This window comes from Prunus dulcis, chromosome 6, assembly GCF_902201215.1.
Source record: "Prunus dulcis chromosome 6, ALMONDv2, whole genome shotgun sequence".
Taxonomy (NCBI): Eukaryota; Viridiplantae; Streptophyta; class Magnoliopsida; order Rosales; family Rosaceae; genus Prunus; species Prunus dulcis.
In genome coordinates this window covers 24789273-24813581 of record NC_047655.1, presented here as the reverse complement: position 1 = coordinate 24813581, position 24309 = coordinate 24789273, and the positions used below count along the sequence as shown (strand labels likewise).

At 36.7% G+C, this 24309-nt stretch overlaps 5 protein-coding genes across 16 annotated transcripts; 3 read left to right on the top strand and 2 right to left on the bottom strand.

Moving 5' to 3' along the window:
* Positions 1-755: 755 nt before the first annotated feature.
* LOC117632408 (E3 ubiquitin-protein ligase APD2) lies at positions 756-4612 on the bottom strand. 4 transcript variants are annotated; one of them, XM_034365871.1, is made up of 11 exons: positions 4506-4612; positions 4111-4343; positions 3908-4014; positions 3692-3817; positions 3482-3566; positions 2917-2991; positions 2745-2827; positions 2132-2278; positions 1954-2026; positions 1524-1872; positions 756-1261 (listed from the first exon to the last, which is right to left on the bottom strand). In XM_034365871.1, the coding sequence occupies exons 3-11, from the start codon at positions 4007-4009 to the stop codon at positions 1186-1188; spliced, it is 1116 nt and encodes a 371-aa protein (XP_034221762.1). In that variant the 5' UTR covers positions 4010-4014; positions 4111-4343; positions 4506-4612; the 3' UTR covers positions 756-1185. The 4 variants fall into 4 exon arrangements, with proteins under 4 accessions (XP_034221762.1, XP_034221761.1, XP_034221760.1 ...); XM_034365870.1 differs by having other exon boundaries at positions 4111-4346; positions 4506-4611; XM_034365869.1 differs by having other exon boundaries at positions 4111-4332; positions 4506-4598.
* Positions 4613-9198: 4586 nt separating this feature from the next.
* Positions 9199-13682, top strand: LOC117630879 (LIMR family protein At5g01460). The gene is made up of 14 exons (XM_034363717.1): positions 9199-9965; positions 10087-10172; positions 10343-10455; positions 10554-10664; positions 10929-11027; positions 11117-11239; positions 11544-11606; positions 11695-11759; positions 12269-12378; positions 12468-12582; positions 12693-12758; positions 12885-12995; positions 13081-13147; positions 13244-13682. The coding sequence occupies exons 1-14, from the start codon at positions 9616-9618 to the stop codon at positions 13289-13291; spliced, it is 1527 nt and encodes a 508-aa protein (XP_034219608.1). The 5' UTR covers positions 9199-9615; the 3' UTR covers positions 13292-13682.
* Positions 13683-13749: 67 nt separating this feature from the next.
* LOC117630880 (GDSL esterase/lipase CPRD49-like) lies at positions 13750-15835 on the bottom strand. The gene is made up of 6 exons (XM_034363718.1): positions 15633-15835; positions 15045-15122; positions 14787-14927; positions 14541-14617; positions 14274-14423; positions 13750-14143 (listed from the first exon to the last, which is right to left on the bottom strand). Exons 1-6 carry the CDS (start codon positions 15741-15743, stop codon positions 13918-13920), a joined length of 783 nt encoding a protein of 260 aa, XP_034219609.1. The 5' UTR covers positions 15744-15835; the 3' UTR covers positions 13750-13917.
* Positions 15836-16243: 408 nt separating this feature from the next.
* LOC117631622 (protein N-terminal and lysine N-methyltransferase EFM7) lies at positions 16244-18627 on the top strand. Of its 2 annotated transcripts, none has more exons than XM_034364881.1 (7): positions 16244-16383; positions 16505-16566; positions 17042-17175; positions 17599-17744; positions 17898-17969; positions 18087-18194; positions 18275-18627. In XM_034364881.1, the coding sequence occupies exons 1-7, from the start codon at positions 16320-16322 to the stop codon at positions 18463-18465; spliced, it is 777 nt and encodes a 258-aa protein (XP_034220772.1). In that variant the 5' UTR covers positions 16244-16319; the 3' UTR covers positions 18466-18627. The 2 variants fall into 2 exon arrangements, with proteins under 2 accessions (XP_034220772.1, XP_034220773.1); XM_034364882.1 differs by having other exon boundaries at positions 16277-16380.
* Positions 18628-18733: 106 nt separating this feature from the next.
* On the top strand, positions 18734-23711 carry LOC117631621 (vacuolar cation/proton exchanger 1-like). 8 transcript variants are annotated; one of them, XM_034364875.1, is made up of 14 exons: positions 18734-18878; positions 18964-19325; positions 19517-19919; positions 20038-20105; positions 20183-20211; positions 20309-20505; positions 20628-20837; positions 21194-21328; positions 21410-21526; positions 21647-21700; positions 21821-21937; positions 22057-22147; positions 22249-22311; positions 23556-23711. In XM_034364875.1, exons 3-13 carry the CDS (start codon positions 19662-19664, stop codon positions 22275-22277), a joined length of 1305 nt encoding a protein of 434 aa, XP_034220766.1. In that variant the 5' UTR covers positions 18734-18878; positions 18964-19325; positions 19517-19661; the 3' UTR covers positions 22278-22311; positions 23556-23711. The 8 variants fall into 8 exon arrangements, with proteins under 8 accessions (XP_034220766.1, XP_034220768.1, XP_034220765.1 ...); XM_034364877.1 differs by lacking the exon at positions 23556-23711 and having other exon boundaries at positions 19015-19325; positions 22249-22619; XM_034364874.1 differs by lacking the exon at positions 23556-23711 and having other exon boundaries at positions 19538-19919; positions 22249-22619.
* Positions 23712-24309: the final 598 nt, after the last annotated feature.

Sequence of the window (24309 nt, the reverse complement as noted above, 5' to 3'; positions counted from 1 at the left end):
CTCTCTATTTTTTCCATTATTTAACGTTATCTTTTTCTGCTGGATTTGTTGGGAGGGGCATTTAAGACGACTTCGTTCATCGGACCGTCTCTTTCACAAGGACGAAGACTGACAAAAACGAAATCTTTGTTCCACTTCACTTTTATTGTTCATTTATGCAGCCTACTTTATTCATTTATCTTGGATACTTGTAACCCTTATGCTAAACTGCAATTTTTCTACGACTTCAATTTTGATACTGTGGTTATATTTTTTTACTTTTTTTCTTGGGTCAAAATTAGGAAGGGAATGAGTAATTCACACACACACACAAGTGTCATGAGAGCTTAAACTCAAAATTATTTGAGAGCATATCAAAGACATGAGCCAATTCAACTAACACTTTGTTGATATTTTTTTACAAGCAATTTTCGTCATTACAATAGTTCACAAGATAAGATTCCAAATTTTCAATTTAAGGGAGACTCATAAGATTTCTAAAAATTAAGAAATTGAATCTCAAAGAATTTGTAGTTTTTGTTTTTAACTCCAAGTTTGGGATTTATACGTCTCATTTGAAAATCAAACAAGGCTACAAACATGATTTTCAACGATCTTGAGTGAAAATCGCGAGTTTAAACAAGTTTTTAGTTGAGATCTGAAGCTCATTTGAGAAAATTTTCAAAATTGTCCTTATAATTGCTAATAAAACTATACCCAATGACCAAATTGACAAACAAAGTTCTTTAAATTATCCTTAGATTCACGAAACCAGGTTTTACAATCAGTTATTTTTCCTTTAAATCAACAAGGTCTCGTGACAAATTGAGTTCAATTTCAGTCACAGAATAAGATACATAAATTTGTTGACGCACTCAGAAAAAGTGGTTAACCAAACAATATAGTAATATACATCAACAACATTATTACCATTGAAGATTGACATAGAAACCCAAAAAACTGAACCCAGCCAACAACGTGGGGGCAAAGAATACACTTTTGAATTACTTATCCTATTCTGGCGTATTGAGGCTTTCTATAGCCGGAAATCATATTACATACCGGAAAGCCACTGAAAAACCACAAGGCATGGCCAATCCACACTCAGAAACTACCCCGCTAACCAGATAAAATTAGCTTCACCAGTTCTATTGACAAGCAGTAAAGTGATGGCGCAAACCAGTGTTACATGGAGCTGTGTATTACTTAAACTGTAAAAATCTTCCTCACCTTCTTTATGCTTCTACGACAAATTGGACAAGTAGCAGCAGCCTCCGCTATCCTGAGAGAATTGAAACAAGTAATCAATCATTAAATTGGATTCAAATAACAAAATTATGAACAGGCCAATTGTGATGCCTGAATCACTGGTTACTAGTATTTTAAAAAGCTCATTGGATGAGGCTCTTCCGAAATCAGAACTTTGTATGGCCTAATCAACAACTGGTCTTGTCAACTGTTACGACTAGTTTAGACTTCTTGCTGGCCGAAGAATAGAGTAACTTCACAATTACATATGACATAGAAACAGTAAAGAATAATACCTTGTTGCGCAATCGAAACAAGCCACACAGTGCCCACAGGGAAGGAAAAAGCAGTCCCTAGGAGCATCAAAACAAATTGCACAAAGACGACGAGTATTATTACTTTCACCATCTCTTACTGACTTCCCTTCAAGAGAACCTGCTGCCAGAAAGTCTTCAAGACCCCCCTCATCATTCGAGGCAGAGTCATACGATGATCCCCAACTTGATTGATCCTCATCTTTGTATGAAAGCAATGGACCTCTCTCAGATCTGAAATCCTCCTGTTGTACTCTTATTCCATCTTCATTGGTACATCGGAACTTGTTCAAGAAGTTGAAGGCCACTAACATGAGTACAGTCATCCCACCTAAATGCTAGAAAATTAAATATTGTACAAGATTGATACATAAAGGTTCCATTATGAGAAGAAATGGGAGAATGAGTCTACCTATACCAACAATATAAGTGGCCCATCTCGGTCCATAAGACAGTTTGACATACTGGTTTGCATTAGGTATATCCTGGGGCAACCAAAAGAAATGTTAGAGTAAAGGGTAAGAACCAAATGAACACAAGTTTCCCAGGGTGACATCTTCTTCTGATAATCCACTAGATTACAGCCTTACCTGCTCGGGACCAGGAGAGGTTAATACAGCTGCATTTCCATTGGGAAACAAAATTTTCAAACTACATGATGCATCCTTGAAAGAACACTTGTAATAAGCTGCACTTGTATTGTACAATAAAGCATTCACTGTGAAGTTCAATTGCACCTGTTCAATGCAAAGATAAACCAAAGTCAATGGTATAAATGTGTGGGAAGATAACACCAAACAGCCACAATATTCTTGAATGTAAGATAATAGCATTAGGAAAAGGGGAAAATAGAGACCCTTATGAGGGATACTCTCAAGCCCTCATGTCATTGTGAAACTCTTTCATCCCTAAATCAGGAATATACATGTCTTATGAAAAACAATGTTTTGCATTTTTACTCTCACTCAAACTGTAATTCACTCACTTTAGCTGTATGCTGGGGTTATGGTCAATAACCACTATAACAGACCCAACGTTACAGTTACAAGGATTGCATCAATTATTTTATTCCAAATAACAATGAATCCCATAAGTACTATTTCCCAATATAGCTTTTTAAGTGGATGAGAACACACCATAATAAAATAAGAGGAAAAAAGTGTACACTGGATTCAAATTCCAAGGTCATAGTTCGACAATTACCTCCACATCCTCTGTGTTCAAGTTACCCACAGAAACATAGTAACTGGAAGACTTTGATATGTCCTGCTCAATCATACCACTTCCTGTGAAGAAGCAATAATTGACATTAGTGTAGCACTTATTTGAAAGGAAAAAAAAAATTGAAGATCATATTCCTGAATTCAAGTCTCACCATGAATGAGGTTCCATGATAAAGTAGTATTAGGATATGTCGGTTCTTCAAGCCATTGAGCGAGGCCTTCTTTACCTGCAATGCGCTAGCTTCAGAATGCTATGAAGGTCGAATGCATTTTTCAATCAGTTAAAAAAAAAAGCATGAAAAACTGCAGAGAAGAAAAGTTTCAAATAATTCCTACTGTTTAAAGTAAAAGAAGTGGTGCAGCAAGAATAATAGGTCCCTTATGTGGCTAATTATGACTTCAGCTAGGAAAATTGCTCTGCAATATTGGTTCACTTATGTGGCATGCTATTTATAGAATCGCTTTTCTAGGCATCAGTTTGAGTGGAGAGGCAATGACTGCATACACCAAATTAAGCAATTTGTATTCCAATTGCCTCAATAGCTCGCTAAACTATTCAAAATATACTCAAACTAATGTGAAAAGGACGAATGAAGATATTAAATTTTTATTGCTGTAATAATATTTAAGAAGTGTAACTAGCATGGACACTTCTAAAATGAAGAGCAAGCTATAAGTTTTGATGGGAAAAGAAACGAAATGCAGGTAGGTACATACCTTGAGCGATAATAAGAAAAACAGAGGAGTACACGCTGTATGATATACTTATTTGAGACCCCCCATTTAGGAAATATATCCACTCCTGAAGAAGAAGCAGAGCAAATTATCAACCAAATCAACAACAACTAGAGGATAAAAAAAGACTACAAACTATGAGAAAACGAAAAGAACACTCCATAAAAAGCATTTTAATTTAAGCAAACTTGCCTGATGAGAATCAGCTGGAACGGAGACAGTATGCGTTTCTGACCAAGTTGTCTCAGTATCAAGAGGAGGAGTATTATAGAAACCATATAGTACAGGACCAGGACTTGATATATTCAGCTCTTCTACCTAATAAATGCCCACCATAAAACCCACCTAGATTACCACACAGAATCATATAGGTAAAATGGAAAATGGTAGAGCTAGTGCCAAAAATACCTTTACAGACTGCACAAATATGGGGCTAGGTTGCAGAAGAATTGAACTATTAGGGCCTAGCTCTAAACTTGAAGACCCATACACTCCCAAAATCAAAGTCATGGAAACTGCAACATCCAATTAGCAGCTTAATTACGAATAATAATCGAACAGAAAATAACAATATGTTAAAAACATTTTGAAAATTAGATATAGATACAAACCAAAGAACCAGAAGGTGAGGAGGACGATGATGCAGGACCACGTGTCGTCCCTAATGATTGTTGACACCTCATCGAATGGCGATAGGTTTGCTCCATAAGAAGTGCCGATTTCGTGGGTTTCAACCTCCGGATGCCGAAAATCGGTGTGCTGCTGATACTGATTGTGATCGTCCTCCTCCTCGCGGACCTGCGAAGCGCTAGAAGACGACGTGGCAGCAGCACCTGAAGTGTCCCTACTGATGAAAGCACCGTGAGAAGAAGATGAGGAGGAGGAAGAAGAAGATGGTTCTTCCATTGTAGAGAAACCAGAAAAGCGCGGGACGCAAAGAGAGGGAGAAATTGGAGAAAGTAATTTCAGAAACCCTAACCCTAAACCAGGGTGAAGGGTAACGCACCTGAGAGGGTCTGAGGAAGAAGGTCCATGGGGAGGCGGGTGAGTAACCGATCCACTCACCAATCAGTCTTTGTTCTCCGTAGGAATGGTAGTTGCCAAAGAGTGACGGTTTTTGAAAACGCTTATGTTTAGCTGTAGCTCCAGCCAATAAGATGGCGCCAATGGGGCTTCACTTGCTATTATTATTATTTTTTTTTTTGGTCAATGAGTAAAAATAAGAAAATGTGTTTAGGACATTATGCTATTTCATCGATTTTTTTGGGCAAAATAGAGCAAATTGCATTGAGGACCAATTTGACGTGCTGTGAAAATAAGTGCTGTCAAATTTGCTGTGAGAGAAAGCAGTTTTGCGTTTGGTAAATTTTTTGTTAAACCTAGCACCTCTTCGAAACTGATTCTTGCATAACCAAAAAATAAAAACACATCATTAGCTGCTTTTCCTTATAGCTTTCTATCACAACAATTTTTAGCAATAAGTGATTTTTCCATAGTTTATCAAACGGGCTAGGCTTTTCAAAAATTTTAAAAAATCACTTATCACCCCAAATAAGCAATACCAAACGAGCACTAAATAACATTGTCAATTACAGAGAATTGGAACATCTAAAGTCCTCTTAACAAGGAGGGTTATCTAGTATTACATTACAAGCACAAAGGCCAGAAACAATGAGCCAAATAAAATACATTGAACTTATCTCATTAGAAGCTAATCATAAAAACAAGGAGAGTAGAATTCTCATGTAAAATCAGTGCCAAATCAGTTTGTTCAACTTTCTGGTTTTGTTTTATTTTATATACAAGCAATATTGGAGGAGGGGAAATCGAACATAGGATCTCGAATACATGGATAAATATTTTTAACCACTCGAGCTATAAGTCCTTTACAATTTACAATTTTTCTGGTTGAATCATGGCAAAAAATATATATTATGATTAAACATGTGAAAAATACTATTATATAAAGAGCTAGTTAATAACTTGTTTTAATTGTCAGTTTCTTCTCTATTAGAACAAAAAATACCAATTGATCTAATCTTTATTTCTCACTGCGTGCATAAGAGTAAGTATTTTACGACTGAAGCTAAGTGTGTCGAGTAATTCCACAAACCCGAAAGAAGCCACTGTCAAAATACTTTGACTTGGAAAAGGGGTAAAGTTAATTGTCCATTGGTGGTAAAATAAAGATACCCTTACGAACCAATGAAACATGTTAAGCAATTTCAAGTAACAGAACGCACTTAAAATAAGACCGCCTCGAAGCCACCTAACCAAACAGGGAAAATGGCTGGAACCTTCTATAGTTTGATAATACTAAAGAGCAAACCAGTGAACGAGCTTCCACCAAAACTGAACCTCCTAATTTTATTGGTGGTGATTGCAACGTTAACATTTGAATTAAAAATAGCCACAAGCATATTCCACCATTCACATATATAGCCATAAGCAAAGTGCATTAATTTGACTAAACAGAGCTACAAAGACGCCATTTAAATTCGAGGCCTGCAATTTTTTCTTTGTATGGGACAGCTGCGTAGACAAATGATGGAAACGAGCAAAGATCTTCGATCTTTCTTCGAACAACACGGATGGAAGGTCGTCGGCGTTTGCAAGAAGGGGTGGTACAGAATCCGGACCAACCTCAAAATATAAGGTCTAGTCTGGTGATTGCTTATCTATTTCTTCTCTATCGGTGATTTGGGAAAACGAGGTCATGGATCGATGCCATATTTCTTTTCATTTCGCTCATTTCATAACAGTTCGGATTTTTAAGGGGTCCAGTGATTGTCTAACATTAAATTAGGGATTTAGTTGTAGGAGTCACAGGAACATAATGAGACCTCTGATATCCAATTCTTGATCGATCCCTAGTTGTTTATCAATTTGTAAAGAGTAAGATTATGGCCTGTATATTTTCCTCTCACTTGAGGGGCTTTAGTTTCTGGTGTCTAATGTGTACTGTTGTTTATAACAATACGGTGGATGTTTTTTGAATGATAGACAAGGTAATGATTTCAGAATGTTGTAGTATTGTCCTCTGCAAAACGCAAGCAGTTGTTCTATTGATGTACACCTATAACGCAACAATGAGCCTACGTTAATTAATTTGATTTGTTTAGCAATGTTTAGAAGGAGCAGAACAATAAAATAATGCAGACAATCCATGCCAAAACGTTCTGTGTTGCACATGGAACACTTGTCTTTATGCATTATTGATCTTCTTTTTTTCTTTACATTAAAAATGTATACTTAAAAGGACTATGCAAAGGATCCACTTGTGTAATGGTTTGAAACACTTGTTCCTCCAAGAAGGTTCTGTTGAGGAATACACATAGTCTCACATCGAAAACTTAACAAAATAGAAAGTCTTATATAATGAATGACTCCACTCCTAATAACATCGAGGCATTTTGTATAAAACCTCATACCTGCTAAATATGCGGTTAAGTTGAGGACAATATCAATGTTACTAGTGATGGGTCAAGGGTTCGTCTCTCTGAAATCTTAGCATGGTATTAGTGTGGGTCGGTTGATTGGGTACAATTAAACCCAAATCAAACAAAAACCTCCAAATTGAATCAAAATCAAACAAACCCCAAATTGAAAAATATTAATAATAATAATAAGGTGACCAATATGGAATTGGTTGCACATGTGGCCCAGTAAAAAGTGGTCCCACGTGAAGAGGATTGTTGAAGAATACACACAGTCCCACATCAGAAACTTAACAAAATAGAAAATCTCATATAATGAATAGCTCCACTCCTAATAACATTGAGGCCTTTTGTATTAGTGTAGTGTGTGAGTTTAGTATACTATAGCCCTCTCTCAATAGGAATGGTCCTAAAAAAAAAAGATTCTATAATTTGGTGCAATGAATTTGTAGTTCAAGTGATTAAGAGCATTTAACTTTGCTTTTAAGGTCCTAGAATCGATTTTCTCCTCCCCCAATATCAGTGGTATAAGAATAAAAAAAAAAACCTAAACAACCAAAACTAATTACTATATTCCAATCTTAATTTTGACCCCAACTTCAAAGCCTAAAACTGAAAAAGAAGATAGCAAACATCCTTTGGTTATAAAACCACATTTTAATTTTTTTTAGTTTTGAAAAAAAGAAACGGCATATGGATTCAAAGCGTGAAAAAGTATCCAACTTCGAATTCAAAGCCTAGATGAAAGAGAGCAACAACAGCATTTGGTTATTATGAAAACACATTGTAATTTCTTTTGGAGTTGTTATGGCATGCGTTAACTAGAGCTATGCAGATCACACTAACCTATTGATCAACCAACAAAAGAAACAGCACCCTCTCTCCAGAATGTCACTAATTCTTCCATGTCAACTACTTTTAGCTAAGCTCGGTTTGGTAAGTTTAGAATAGGTTAAGGTGGTATAAGTAGCTAGATTCTCAAGACCATATGCGAAAACATCGTATGAAAAAGAAACGAGTACTCGAAGAAGGTATGCAGTGCTCTCCTCCCATGTAATTCAAATATTTTCGAATCAAACGGGAGAGCTGCGCAGGAGCAGGCTAAGTAGAAGATGAAGAAAATGAAAATGGTGAAGGTTGTCTCCATGTGCAAGAAAGGATGGTACACAATTCGAACCCGTCTCAAAATATAAGAAGCCAAGCTGCATATATGGGCTTAGTCAAGTCGACTAGAGTTTGAATCCCCACTCGTAATTTAACTTAAATTAAAATAGAATATCGCTTGTATAAAAATAAAAATAAAAATAAAAAGCTAAGCCATACACCAACCTTCTTAGAATCCGGATTTCACATATTTTTATACTGATTGGTTGATTTATTTTGTCCATTTGGTGAAGCAAAAAGTCATCCCATGCTGTTTTGAAAATGCACAAGAGAAATGTCATAATGTATTGTATAGCATTCAAATAACACTATACACATTGGAACTGTTAATTGGGATAAGCATTTTGTCGCTTTTGCAAAATAGAGAGTTCTTGAGGAGAAGTCCCAATAATAAAACTGAAACAAAGCATAAATTATATCAGTAATTGAAGGTTTTGGCGCTGTAATCTTTCTCTAATGAAAAATTATATTGTACCTATACATCACAGAAATATTGAATTTTATGATAAATAATCATATTGAAAATTTAAACAAATATAAACACAATCATATTTTGTAGCATATTTATTCAAATGAAAAATATGTGTATTATTATTTTTAATGAAACTTTTATATAATCTTGATACTCCATATATATATAGCAAAAGGTAGAGAATGGTGAAACATGAAAAATACGAGAAAATGTCATTGGTTAGTGCAAATATTAAGAATTGAAATTATTAATTAAATGATAATAATACGGTAAATCACACTTTTTATATTAAAAAATAATTAAAATTAAAAACAAAATCAAATAATTAGTCTTATTTTTATGAAACACAACTATTTATTATCTTTTTAAGTTCTAAAATAAAATTAAAAAATCAATTTATATACGTGTCAGCATGTGGGAAAGGGTTAGTAAGATAATTACGCTCAATCTTATGTTTGATTGTCAAAATTTTCTTATAATGTGGCTACTACAATTAATTTTAATATTTGAAATATTGAGATCCTAAGGATTGTTTTTGTAATTTATCTTTTTTTCATTTTAAAAAAATGAGAAGAGATTAAAAATAAATTAAAGATGGTCCCACTTAGGGAAGTCACAAGCTTTCTTCGCCGCGGAGCTTACGAGCGATTCTTACATGTCTCGAACCGGCCTCGCCTCAAGTTTGACAGCCTGTTTGATGTTTGTCACAGACAAGCTCATCATTTTACATTTAAACCCCCAAACCCTCCTCCCTTGTGCCATTATTCAAGGCGTAAATAACGAACTTCAAAAGGACAGAAATGTAATTTCAAACTCAAATATCAAAACGGACCTACTCTCCTTTCCCAACAAACCACCTCACCGGAACCAAACCTTCCCTTTCCTCTTTCTCGCCCTCAACGGCTCAACTCTCCTGCTTTTTTTCGAAAACAGCACAGATCTACTGCCGTACGCGAACGCGCGTTCAAATCGCAAACCCTAATTTCTGAGACCCTTTTGATCTCTCCGATTCGATTTGATTCGAATCGAGAGCTGAGGACGCGATGGGCGATTTTAACCTCGCGCTCGTCATAGTCGCCATTATCCTCTGCGTCATCGTCTTCGTCTTCAATGTCTACCTGCTCGTCAATTACCAGCACCCCGACGACAAGAACCAGGCATACTTCCCCAAATTCGTCGTCGTTTTGGGGCTCTCCGTCGCCGCGATTTCCATACTGATGTTGCCGGCCGACGTGGCGAACCGTCAGGCCTGTCGCCACGCGATATACAATGGAGCGTGTAATCTCACTCTGCCAATGAAGGATATGTGGCTCGCGATCTATATCCTTGACGCCGTGCTTGTGTTCTTCATCATCCCCTTCGCTATGTTCTACTACGAAGGAGACCAGGACAAGTAGGTACTTCTAGGGTTTTTGATTGAATCAGTTTTGGCTTAAAATGCACATAAGATGTTTGTGTTTATTCAGCTTGCCATTTTTTGTTTGTAAAAATTGGGTGTGCGTTTTTGTGTTCAGGAGTGTTGGAAAACGGATTAGAAGCGCGCTGTTGTGGGTGGTGGTGACGGCCATTGTCTGCGCGCTCGTGCTTGGCATCTTATACGGTTAGTTGTCTTCACTTGTCATTTTCACAGGAACCACTTTGATTGCACTGAAATAATTTTTCTGTTTATGACTTATGAGTGTTTGGTTATTTTTTGTTTCTGTGTGGAACATGTTTTGTTAGAACACTATGGATTGTGTATCATTGGTTTTCTCTTTGATTGTATATCAGGGCTAGTTGGGAAGGTGGACTTTACTGTTAGGCATCTCTCTTCTTCCACAACTTCCTTTCCTAGTTCATGGAGCTTTTCTAGCAGTCAAGAATGTATAAGTGGCTCACATCAGGTTTGACCTTGTTCATTGGAATTTTCTCATACTAAAAGTATCTATCCTCTTGCTCATTTTGGTGCTTTCTTTGTCTCTGGCTTCTATTGTCCCGACAGTGCTCTGCATATTCTGCCAGTGATTCGTCAGAGAAAACATGGACAATGCGTACTACCTTTCCAGAATATGTCGTTGCTCTTGCTACCATTGTTGGTTCTGTGCTTTTTACTGTAAGTTCATTCTTGGAAATCTTGACATATTTATATTGTTATTGAATCTGCATGTGATAATGGGGGGTCCCTAGTCAATTTCGAGAAAATGCTTCTCAGGAGTTGATTAGACTGCCTTTTTTGTGTGTGGCAAGATTATGTATGTACATACATCTATGTATGTATGTGTGTCTGTGTATAGTAAATGTATATATATATATATATTGTATTTCAGCATCTTATTTTTCTATAGTTAAAAAATTACCCTCGTCCTGTATCATCCAGATATTTGGTGGTGTTGGCATTGCTTGTCTCCCTCTGGGACTCATATTTTCATTCGTCCGGCGTCCAAAGGCTGTTATTACCCGATCACAGTATATCAAGGTACTACTTTTTTGTCTATCATGTGTGTAAAGTTTAAATGATGAATATTGTTGTGATTTCTTATGTGTGGTTTCTCTTGTACACTTCAGGAAGCCACTGAACTGGGTAAGAAAGCAAAAGAATTGAAAAAAGCAGCCGATGCACTCCATCAAGAAGAAAGAAGTGGTTCCAAGGGTAGAAAATGGCGTAAAAATGTGAAGGCAGTAGAGAAGGTATATCTAACACTCCAAGTGTAAAGTTTGGTCACATTTAGGCACCAGCTTTTATGTTTGCTTTGGTGCGTGCATCATTAACCTAATTGGAAAGGGAGTGCCTGTACCTTGTTGTATCCTTTGTGCTCCAAGCATTAGCTATGAAGCTTCCATGGATGTCAGAAATTTCCTTTGGAAAAATTGAATTTATTTTCTGAAATATGATGTTTGCCTTTGTATGTGCTGTTATCGAAAGTTATTTAACTTTTGCTAATGGCTTAACTGTCTTATTACAAAAAAGTTGATGCTTGCTTAAACCTTGCAGGAGTTGCTTCAATTAGAAGAAGATGTAAAACTTCTAGAAGAGGTGTATCCTCAAGGAGAGAAGGTAAAGGGCATTACACGTGTGACTTCTTCACTTTCCATATATCAAACTATTTCTCCCATTTATTTCTAATCTTCTTGCCTCACTTCAGGCTGAGACTACTTGGGCTATGACTGTTCTTGGGTACTTGGCGAAGCTTGTGTTGGGAATTTTAGGGTGAGTGCTGTTGTTCCATTTAATGCTGCTTTAAATAGTTTTGGCTTCTTGACTTGAGAGTTGAGCTGGGATGGATATTTGGAAGAGTAAAGTTTTAGATAAGGAAGAAGGCAAATATGAAGTAAATATGAAGCCAATAGCAATATCAAAATCTTGCAGCCAATAGGAAATCAATAGAATTCAGTTCAAGAGCCATGGTGCATGTGAAAATATCTGATTGTGTCTAGGTAAATATAAGTAATTGCCCTTCTGGTGTATGCGTTTCAGTATGGTCTATTTTTGTTGGTGCTTACTGTAGGTAGCGATGTAAATAGATAGCTAATGTTGTAACAGTTCTATAGCTTGGGATCAAGAATGCATTTTTTTTAAAAAGATATGATGTTCTATCATTCATGGTGATGTAGTAGTATGTGGATTGCCATGGTTTTCCTTTTTCTTGTGTGTCATCATTTTCTAAGGATCTTGACAAGATTTATTGACATAAAAAGCCTTTTGCCTGTGTTTTTCAGATTGATTGTCTCAGTGGCTTGGATTGCTCATATCGTCATCTATCTATTGATTAGCCCACCGCTTTCTCCTTTCTTGAATGAGGTTTTCATCAAGCTGGATGATATATGGGGTACCTTCAGAATATATTTCTCTTGCCTCTATGTTGTTATTATTCTTCTTAACGGATACGATTTTGATATGCTTATTATTCTCCACCAGGTCTTTTGGGCACTGTTGCATTTGCGTTCTTCTGCTTCTACCTCCTCCTTGCAGTCATTGCTGGGGCAATGATGCTTGGGATGAAATTAGTTTTCATTACCATTCATCCAATGAAGTAATGATTTTTCCATGTTAGCCTTATTTATTCAATAATGCTTGTATAGACCTTTAAATTTTTGTCACCAAGAGGCTTGGTTGCTCATAAATGTAATTTACTTGTTTCAGGTGGGGAGCGACTCTTATGAATTCATTTTTATTTAACGTGGGACTTATTCTCCTTTGCTCCATCAGGTTAGTATCTTTTATCCTTTGTGCTTCTTATTACATGCTAGATGAAGTCTGTGCATGGTCATGGTTACCTTTCTGAAGATTTTTTGAGATTGCAACTGTAACTAATGTTGAATTCCTTTGTTTCAGTGTGATTCAGTTCTGCTCCACAGCATTTGCATACTATGCTCAAGCAACTGCAGCCCAAGAAATATTTGGTCACACATTGCAATCTCTTCGTGGAATAAGATATTTGTACAAGTGAGTTCTTTTCTTTGCACTGATTCATTCTGATTAGACATGTACGTTTACTGATTGGCCTATACATTTTGGTGTTGCATTACAGGTACAATGTGTTTCAAATTGCATTTATTGTCCTGGCGGGTTTGACCTTCGTGTATTATGCTGCCTTTGTACGTCTACAAACCATTTATTCCTGTTCGGTTTATTTGTCTTCTTCTACGTGCTTCTTAAAGTAATGTGGTTTTTGTTTGTCTTTAAAATTTCAGGGATGGAGAAGAAAAAAACCAAGTGGCAGGTTCCAACTTTCCTCGTAATTCCTGTTTTGTCTAGAACAGCATGCACCCACCCTGGAGCTTTTGGGGTTCTCAGTTTTATCATATCTTTTCGGAATAGTTTTCTCGGATGTGCATGGCCTAGTTTTTGATCTATATTGAAAGGTTTCGGTTGAGTAGGCAGAGATATCATCCGAGTTTGCATTGGGTTTTAGTGCAGGAGTGGTGGCACCGCTGTTTGTTTGTCTGCTTGTATTCCCCCCCTTTGTATGTATTAATTCCTTCATTTGACCTTTTGTGTTATAAAATTGGTTTGGGCTTGTAATCGTTTTAATCCTTTGCACACTGGGAAACTGAATGTCTAGAACTACCCTTGATGTAACATAACCATTCGGATCAAATTATTTTATGAGCAGCCATATTTAGTTTCACATTTGTGGACATGTACCTACTGCTACATCATGTTCTCCAGAAGTAAACTAGGGCTTCGAAGATAATTATTTGCCAAAACTTCTCGGGGGATTTAGAATGGCATTTGTAATTCTGACAAGAGTCTTTCAGTACAAAGGAAATGCGAGGGCTTGGAAGAGCGAGAGTTGAACTATTTTCTCTGAGGAGAGAGGTTATTAAATGGGTTATGGCCATTAACTAACATGCATGATTTTATCTTAATTGTCGCTAAGTCCCCAATGGATTAGTGCTTGAGCAACGCTGTAATCAGCAAGGTTCAAAGTTGTTCCATCACCACAGGGAGGGTTATAAGGCGAATTCTCTGCAAATTCTGTTGGCAGTGACTTCCAGTGAAGGCTGGGTTCCCAGTCTGCTTCCCTAAGGACCTTCAGTATCTCCTCCGCCACGATCTTGCTGGCCGCAGCTGAAAAATGGATTCCATCCCTGGATGATGGTCGATCCGATCGACCAGACCAAATGGTTAAGAGAAGGATTAATCTTTAATCAAGCTGAGTTTATAGAAAATAGATGTAATTAAGTGGAAGCGTAAACTACAATATGAAACTGCACGTACGTAAAGCAAGCAGTTGACCAGTCTTTTCTCTTCTGAATTGAAGTCCACAGATCAACAGCCTTGACATCTAACTCTCGGCAGACCTCTAAACAAGCATCTGAGTAGATTTTGCAGGACTCGTTTGTTCGATTCCGCTCGGGAATTATGTCTCTGATTTTGGTTTTAAAAAAAAACAAAACAAAACAAAACAAAAGAAAAGAGAAAAGCTCCTGAGAACTCACAAAAAGGAAATGAATAAAAAATCACAAAACATCACCATATAAGCACCTTAAATTTTCAAGAATTTGTTTCTCATTGACAGGAGGAGCGGTGAGAAAGATAATGCGAATATTTTCTGAAAGGCTCTGGCAACCAAATGTATCTGTCACCGTTAGAATAATATGCATTGCACACAAAACAAGTCGTTTGTATAAATTTCATCCATCTGCGCGCGCACACACACACACATATATATATATATATACACACTTTAAAAAAAACTGTTATGATGAGATGATGAGAGATTATTTTTACCTTTAAATATTTACCAATCTTCCTCATGTTTTCTACATATTCAGGAAGTGGTACATGAGGGCCTAAGCCTGATGAATGAGGCAGCATTGAATCATTGCCACCGAAATAAACTATTACCAAAGATGGCTGAATTGCTGCATCCTATACATGTCAAATATAATTACACAACATCAGCATCAAACTGTGGTCATGTTTGGTGCCTAGGATTTCAGTTAATGCACAATGTCCGAGTCTGAATTCACTATAAATGTACACTACCTTGGGAAAAACTTGCTCTAGAACCTGAAGAGCACGCCTCGAGTTCCAGCCGGCATATCCTCGCAGCAGTACGTCCGCCTATCCCCGAAATTTTATAAGATCAGTAATACCATTAACAAGGAACTTAATATATAGTTTGACATGATGAAAGTTTAGCAGATAAACACATGTAAGGCTTTCAAGTTAGGTAAAAGAGAAGGGGGTGTGTTAGGCAAGGAAAGCACCCTTGAAAGTGAGTTGAGTCATTAATTTAACTGTTTGAATATGCAGTGAAAAACTTTTATCTGATCATTGGTTTAAATCAATGAAAAAAGTTGATGTGTATTTTTCAAAGAAAGAGACAATTTGACTGTGGCTCATCAGAAGGAAACCCAGGAAATTAAAAAACCTCACAGATAACGCCATGACTTTTGATCATCATGGAATCTTTTCTTTGTTTATTACTTAGTAGCAGTTAAAGCAGAAAACAAAAGTATATGATTTCTTCATTATCAGAATTGCCCAACTCGTGGACCTGGTGCTCCAATATCATACACTTTTGTTGAAAACCAGGTTTAGGAAATTAATTAGATTAAGTGAAGTAAGTACCTTACGAGAATACACGTCAGCAAGAATGGCACCCCAGCCTCCATTGCTGCAACTGAACTGGACGATGGACGAACCAAACAGCACAAACTGAGGTCTTAATGGCCCCACCATCTCTCTCTCTGGAAAACACAGTTTGGAGGATAAGCTTAGGTATTTGTCTCTCACTTGGATTCTTTGTTTATTTGATGCAATCCCTAACCACGACGAGCACAAACTTATATATAGACCACGTCATGGTCGACGAGGAAAGTGGGGTTCTAATGAATTTACAAAGAAAACCAAAAAGCATATCATACACTCTTTTGCCACTTTGGTCAACCCGGTAATTTCACTGTAATTTTCTTGTAACTTCATTGCTAATGATAAGAATCATTTTGATATCAGGTCATTTTTCATTGTTTTATTTAACTCTGTTAGGTTTGTTTGATGTCAAAAACGAAGAGAAAAGATTCCAATTCAAACACGGTTGGGTCATTGGAATAATTTTTTAAAACTAGTGGGGACTTACGAATGCTTTCCTGAAATTACAAGTAGAAAAGGAAAATATTCAAAATACTGGGGTTGGTTCTGATATTGTACTATTTTTGTGGGGCAGAAGTTTAATTTTCAATACTTTTTTTTTTCTCCCCCGATCTCCCGAGTAGGTTTGCCTCCTCCTAGCTTCTGTTTCTGAGCAAGAAGAAGAGGATGGACATAGCTCTCTTTTCCCCATCATCACTTTTCCATGACGACGAGGATGACACTTCCAGTGGTTTTATCTCTTTCTCTCTCTCTCTCTCTCTCTCTCTCTCTCTCTCTCTCTCTCTTCAAGGAGCTCCCAATTTTAGCTGATATGGCGAAAATATACTGAGTTGGCTTGGCCTTATTTGCAGGTGAGGAAGACACAGAGAGCCAGCAAAGCTACGTCGAGAGGAGTCACAAGTTTCCGGGGATGGTAAATCTATTCCTTTATTTGGTCAATACCCAGAAACGTAAATTTGTCTTTCACTGGTTATTACTGTTAATCTCTTGTTAATTTGTTAATGTGGCCCCTTTTATATATTTATTCACATTTGCTCTTTCCAGTTTGAAATCAATTTTTTTTTTTTTTTCTGTTTTTGAGCTTGAATGTTTGAATTTCTAAGTTTTCATATTAAAGTTCTGTGGATGGTGATGAGCAAATGGTTTTATAGCATATGTCAATGGATAAATCAAAAGCATATATTGGTTCAATTCCGTACAATCGGATACTTAGGTTCAGTCACTTCAGAGAGTAGTAGCTGCTTTTTACTAGAGTTGTTTTGACCTTTCATTGAACATCCCAAGAGGTTGTTTTGGTTTTCTACTTTTAGTATATTGGTCTGGTTCTTGATTGCTTCTTTATAGTTTCGAGTTCTATAAACCAATTTATGTAGCTTGGTTTGTTTCAGGAGTTGGTCATCCGAGAATTTTCGTTTCATCAGCTGAATGCCAATTTACTCTGGCCTGGGACGTTTGCATTTGCAGAATGGTTAGTTGAACACAGGCCATCAATTGAAGGACGGCATTGTCTTGAACTGGGCAGGTATTTTTCAACTGTGCCACATACATCTCTGCATCACAAGAATACTGGAATGCTTTTCCTTTTTCGTGCTTGTCCCACTTTTAGTGATTTTGGGGATCCTGAGTTGTGATTGCATCACATGGATACTTTTTTTTTCACATGGGGCAAAACCTTGCTTATGTTGTTCTTAAGCTGAACATCATTCTACTATCTAGAAGTTTGTTTATCTCCAGGAGTTGGTAAGATGCAAACGCCCGGCATCTGTCCTGTGTAGTTAGAATAACTTCTCAGGAAAACATTTGTGGAATTGGAGTTAATTTTTAGTTTATTCTTTTCTAGTATCCTTCATTTCATCTTATACCAGACGTATGTTTGATATAAATTTTGAGTCTGATTGATATTGATAGTGGCCCTGATGATGTTGATTTGTCTACTGATTGGCAGTGGCACTGGTGCTTTGGCCATTTTTCTACGAAGATTGCTTAATCTTGACATCACTACCTCAGACTATAATGACCAGGAAATTGAAGAAAATATAGCTCATAACTGCAGGGTAAATGGAATTACACCTGTCCTTCCTCATATAAAGCGTATGTCATCTTTCATTTCATGTTATACCATACATATGTTTGAACTTTGATTTACTGTGCCAAAGAAGTTAATTTAGTAGACTTCTAATTGATTTAGGTTTAAAGGATTAGCTGGGATTTTGTTAAATCATGCCATGGATGCTAATTTTTCAGATACCTGGGGTGACACTTTCCCTACTGCTGATCCAGACTGGGACCTGATTATTGCTAGTGATATTTTGTTGTGTAAGTTTCTCACCAACGTTATTCAAATACACTTCTTCTAAACGTTGTCCTTGGAGCTGCACATAAAAACAGTATGCTAAGTTGCTAACTATCCTTTTTTCTCTTGAGTGCGTGCAGATGTGAAGCAGTATGCAAATTTGATAAAAACCCTTTTGTTTCTCCTCAAATCTTACAAGCCGAAGGATAATAATGCCCGGCCTCAAGCAAAGGACGAGCAGAGTGGCGGTAATATGCTGGCAAATTTGTCTGAATTTATGTAATAGATGTTAAAACTGTGCTCATTTGTATTAACCTCTTACTCACAGGACAATCAGTCAGTTTGCCCCGGCCTGCATTTCTAATGAGTTGGAGACGCAGAATTGGAAAAGAGGATGAATCACTCTTCTTCTCTGGTTGCGAAGATGCTGGTCTTGAAGTAAAGCATCTGGGATCTCGTGTATATTGCATCAAACCAAGAGAAACAACTACCAATGGCGACCAAATAGAGATTATTTAGAAGCTACATTTGGTTGAGAAGTAGCCATTCAAGAATTGATTTATCTGCAGTTGTATCTTTCTTTCTTTTTCTTTTTTTTTTTGTAAGTCAAGGTTGTTTAAAAATGGTTTTTGTTCATCTGAATGAATGAGCGGGGAGGGAGCATGAAGGGTTTTCCAAGAATATCCATCAATTACTAAATTACTAATAGATGGATGGATGGATAATAATCTCCATGAAACGATATTCTAGCAAAAGCACCCAAAATTAGTTAATCTTAATCCACCAAGTTATCACCAACAAATCAAGTAATCAACCCAAAAGCATTTAGATTATGGTGGAGGCCATTACCAAGTTAGAATGGGAATCTGAAACAACTATCAAAATTGCCTAAAACACAAGGGAGACGGCGGTGGCGGTGGCGGCGGCAGAAGGTCAGTGGATTAACATGTGTTTTTAGTTTAATTTGTTTCTTCTAATTGATTTAAAAAAATAATAATAATACTTTTCTTTGTTTAGGAATATTTAAGAAATTTACGTGTTTCTTTACATGATATGTCACACACAAAGGGAACAATTTCAATCAGATGCATGGCACAAGAAACACCTCCACATTAAACCACTGGTGTTGGTTGGTACTTGGTAGCTTGTTCTGTCGGTTGTTCTTGTAGCCTTTCCTTGTCAGTTTCAACTTCAAGTTGTTCTTTGATTCTCTGACATGGAAATATGGACTTTTTCTCTCTGTGCCTGCCTGGTAAATCATGTCCACATCTGGCTACCATGCATGGCAATACGTGCCCTGCTTTCATTGCTCAGATGAATTGTAATTCAACAGGACACTACCTGTTTGGCATTTCCTCATCAAACCCAGTTTGAGCTTGGTGGGTGGCAAGATTTCTACTTAATATATATACTTTAGTTAATTTGACCCTTAATTGATTGTGGATACCAGGAAATTAGCTTGATTAATTTAAATTGATTGCAATTAGCTTAATTGGTTCATGCTTCATTGGGTATATTTGCCAAATTATAGTAACTCTTTGCGTTTTGGTTTTATCATCTTACCAAGCAGAGATTTTACCAAATCCCACAGAGATAAATTCCATATATACAAATTACAATCAATGAAAAGTTAATGCCAAGGGCCAAAGCTGTTTCTGTGAACAAAAGTAACTGAACAAAAAAAGTCAGCATTTTTTTTCGCTGTGACACCGACTATGGCTTCCAACCAAGAATGCCTCTTGGAAAATGGCACAAGCAGTGAGGAGGAAGTGCACCTTGGCAGGACCGCTAGACAATTGTCGGCGTCTGCATTGCGCAAGAAGTCGGATCCTACACTGCCAAACAGTGTTCAAAATGGACATCTCAGGGAGTTGCTTGTTAATCTTCAGGTTGTTCTTCTGGGGACCAAGCTTGCGGTTCTCCTTCCCACCATTCCTCTGTCCATTTTTGCTGTGTATTATGGCTTTGGAAAGGTGAGTGTTTGCTTTCATATTTTAATAAGAAATATTGTATACAATAGAAAATAATATTAAAAATCAGAATTTAGATGACTGATCCTTGTAACCCTTTTCTTTATTTTTCTTTTGACAGCCCTGGATTTTCACTCTAAGCTTACTTGCATTAACCTTACTTGCTGAGCGCATCAGTTTTCTCACAGAGTAAGGCACACAAAAACACATCAATTAGCCTTTCTTCAAATGCTGCTTAAATTAATCATTTGTACTTAAAATTGCAGACAAATATCATACTACACTGGTCCAACAGGTAAATTGTTTTCATTTTACTTGTTAGAATATTTTCAATTACTTAAAGGTTGCTTCAGAATGGGACTGAAGGCTCACTTTTTATCTGGTTTGTGCAGTGGGAGGGCTCCTAAATGCAACATTTGGTAATGCCACAGAGCTGATTATAGCAATATCTGCTCTAAGTCATGGAAAAGTAGCCTTGCTCAAGTATTCTCTCTTGGGTTCAGTTCTTTCTAACCTTCTTTTGGTCCTTGGAACCTCCCTTTTCTGTGGTGGTCTTGCTAACCTCAGAAGGGAGCAAAAATTTGAAAGAGTAAGGCCCTAATCTTAACCCGAGCTCAATTTGCATTATATAATTTCATATGTTAACTTCCCTTTTAATCATCTAAACTATGTTTCTTCATATCTTAATTTATACGGCCATTGTTTCATCAGAGACAGGCCAATGTGAACTCTCTCCTTCTACTTCTAGCAACATTCTGCCACACGCTCCCAATGCTGCTTCAATATGCTGGGGACTCTGCTGCAACAAAAGACCAAACACTCCAATTCTCAAGGGCCATTAGTATCCTAATGCTACTTTCTTATATTGCATTCATGTTCTTCCAGTTGTGGACTCACCACGGATTTTTCGAATTGCAGCAAGTAATTATCCTAAGGTTTTGGCTGCAATGTTAATTTCATTTTCATGCTTCCAAACTTTCTTTCAGTAGTGCATTGGGAACAATGTTCTGCAATACAAGTAGGTCATACAAGAAAAGCATTCATCTAGTTATATATGCAGCAAGAGAAGTAAGAAAACAAATATGCAGACATGTGCTCAACTATCATGCAAGTCTTCATTTCTAACCTGTCGAAGCACCCCAAAAATAAACAGAGTTTATTTAAAGCAATTGATTGATATATGCATTAAGCTTGACTTTTCTGTGCTTCCATTCCCAAAAAACAAGCAAATAAATACTAGAGCTCAGCTAAGGAACTATAATAATGCAACTGGTCAGGTATCAGAAGTTGATGGTGATGAAGATGTTGAAGAAGAAGTGGCTGAGATAGGTTTCTGGAGTGGATTTGCTTGGCTGTTTGCTGTCACTGCCATCACAGCCTTGTTGTCTGAGTATGTTGTGGGCACAATTGAGGTAATTAGTACACTATGTTCTTGAGTGGATTGTTAATTTTCTAAACAGAAAGCAATTCACTGAAATTCCTAATTGTATTAGGATGCATCAAAATCTTGGGGTTTGTCTTTCAGCTTCCTCAGCCTCATCTTGGTACCAATTCTTGGAAATGCAGCTGAGCATGCAGGATCAATCATTTTTGCTTTCAAGAACAAGTTGGTGAGAAATGATAAATAGTGGCCTTTTCTCATTCAAAACTAATGGCAAATTGGAAAATCCAGTTCCTTTCATTTGGGAACTTATAACCAACTTTATATTTTCTGTTTTGCACAAATGCAGGACATATCATTAGGAGTCTCTTTGGGGTCTGCAACTCAGGTCGCCATGTTCGTGGTTCGTATCGATTATCAAAGCTGAATTACTGCAGGCCTTGCAGTTCTCTTTCCAAATTGAATTATAATGAAAAATCCATGCATTAACATGAACATTTTTTCTAATTGTGTGACGACTCAGGTCCCGTGCTGCGTCGTTGTTGCTTGGATAATGGGCATCAACATGGATCTTAACTTCAATCTCATTGAAACAGTATCTCTTGCTCTAGCAGTGATCACCACAGCCTTTGCTTTACAGGTAACATTCACATCAATCATACAGAACATAACTTCCTATTAGAAACTTGCTAGCTGTCCTGTTTTTTCTTGATCATTGAGTTATATTATTTCAAGTCTTGTAATGTTTGATTTTTATAGGATGGCACTTCCCATTATGTGAAAGGGTTGGTTCTTATTTTCTGCTACATTGTTATTGGAATCTGCTTCTTTGTATTCGAAACGCCGGTTGGTGAGTACTCAGAAACGCTGCAAACACCACCAAACCCTTGTCAGTTTCTATAGTTCTCCACATACATACATGTATATTAAGTCATAATTTCTTTCTCACAGACCAACTTGAGGCTAAAATCACCAACTAGGAAAGCAGTGTTCAGAGCTTAAAATAGTGGGCAGGTAATAAGTTATCTCTTCTGTGCTATATGATTTGTGTGGTCCTGTGGATATAGCCAGAGGTTTATGGTAGTTACCTTTGCATTGCGATTGGGATTAGACAGTTATAGCCTGAGGTTTATGGTAGTTACCTTTGCATTGCGATTGGGCTTGGACAGTTATAGCCAGAGGCTTGTGGTAGTTAACCAACATAACAACAGCCATCTTCAGCTGCGCTTCGACGCGAGCGCGCCTTATGATATATTCTCCTTTTTGTTCCGGCCACGGCGTCGTTTTGCATGTTTATTATTTGCAACCACATTTCCTTTTTCTTTTTCTTTGTTTTTGTTTTTGTTTTTGTTTTTGTTTTTGTTTTTTTGCCAAGCTTTTTCTTTTTCTTTGTTTGAAATATTAGAAAATGTTGAGGAAAATATTAATACCAAGAGAAAAATGCATTGGAGAATATTAACGAAAGAGAGAAATATCCAATATATTATTAGAAATCATAAATTTTAAACAAAAAAATTTAAATTAAATTAAATCTCATGAAATCACATATATAAGGAAGGGCTCAAGTCAGGCATCTATCCAGAGCCCACGTATAAAGGTCACAAGTGGCCCACAAAGCAATTTACCTTGTACAATACTTCCCTCCTTACCTTCTATTGTGGCTCACCTACAAAGTGACATGTGTCCTCTCTTTTTTAGTTATCAAAACAACATCTTTTTTTTTTTTTTTTCCACTTTTACTCAACCCCTAACTTTCCACCAAAATAGAAAGAAAAAAAAATTCCAATTGTTTTTTTTTTTTCATTTTGATTTTTCTCAATCATTTTTAAAAATAATAATTTTCCTTCTTCAGTCAAAATTTTTAAGTCTACAATCCTTTCCAACTCTAACTTTGATAATCCATTTACAACCAAAGTTCCACTAACAACATTTGTAGACATAGTTTCTTCATGGATGTTTTTTCCATATAGGATCATGTTACAAAGTGAAAAAACAATGAGAATTTTAATTTATATTTTTTGGTTAAAAGCTAGGGGTTGAGTAAAAGTGAAAAAAGAAGAAGTTTGACAATTAAAAAAGAGAGGACATATGTCACTTTGTGGTTGAGCCACAATAAAAAATAAGGAGGGAAGTATTGTCCATATCAATTTATTAACGCCTAATGCTTAGGCAGCCCAAAAAAGCTCCTAAGCAGCCGCCTAGGCCGATTTTTCAAACCTTTGACAATAATTGCAGCTACTTATGTCTTTGTCCTGCAGAGTATACCTCCAATCCAAAACAACCAAGTGAATCAAAGGTTATTCATATACAAATCTTACTCGAGAAAACTGAAGAAACACACACAAATATCCAAGGCATCAAATTAAGTGGGAAAATCTCCGACGAGAGAGCAAAGCGATATGACTCGAAGAGAGTGGCGATCCTATCGACAAATCAATGCACTATTTTTTTTTCTTTTCCCAAAAACTGACTGTGGGGCCCACTCTTGCCCAAGTCAACACTTGCGCTAAACCAGTCCCTTATCTTGCCTTAAGCTAAACTAGATTGGGCAAACACATGCATTAAAAAGTGTTATTTATTTATTTATTTGAGGTTAGATCTAGACCTAGCCTAGGCCAGATAAGTCCCATTATACATGCTATAATGGTAGAGATGTATTCGGGTCCAACCTGTTAGTGGAATAAAATGTATGTTCTATTTTGTGTTGTAATAATATTCTAGTTTTTTGTCTGATGCTTCCATATTCTATAAAAATTCATTTGTTTGTTAACCAAACTAAGTTAGACAGAGCCTTTGGCAGGAGGGGAGGGCATACTTGTTAAAGAATATAAGTCACACATCAAAAAATTAACTAAATAAAATACAAAATATAATGAATGGTTCTACTATACTAATATTAACGAGGTCTTTTATGATAAAACTTCATACCTACTAGGCTTATCGGTGGTTAAATTATAGACAATATCGATGTTGTTAATAATAAGCCGCTGATCCATATCTCTGAATTTAACA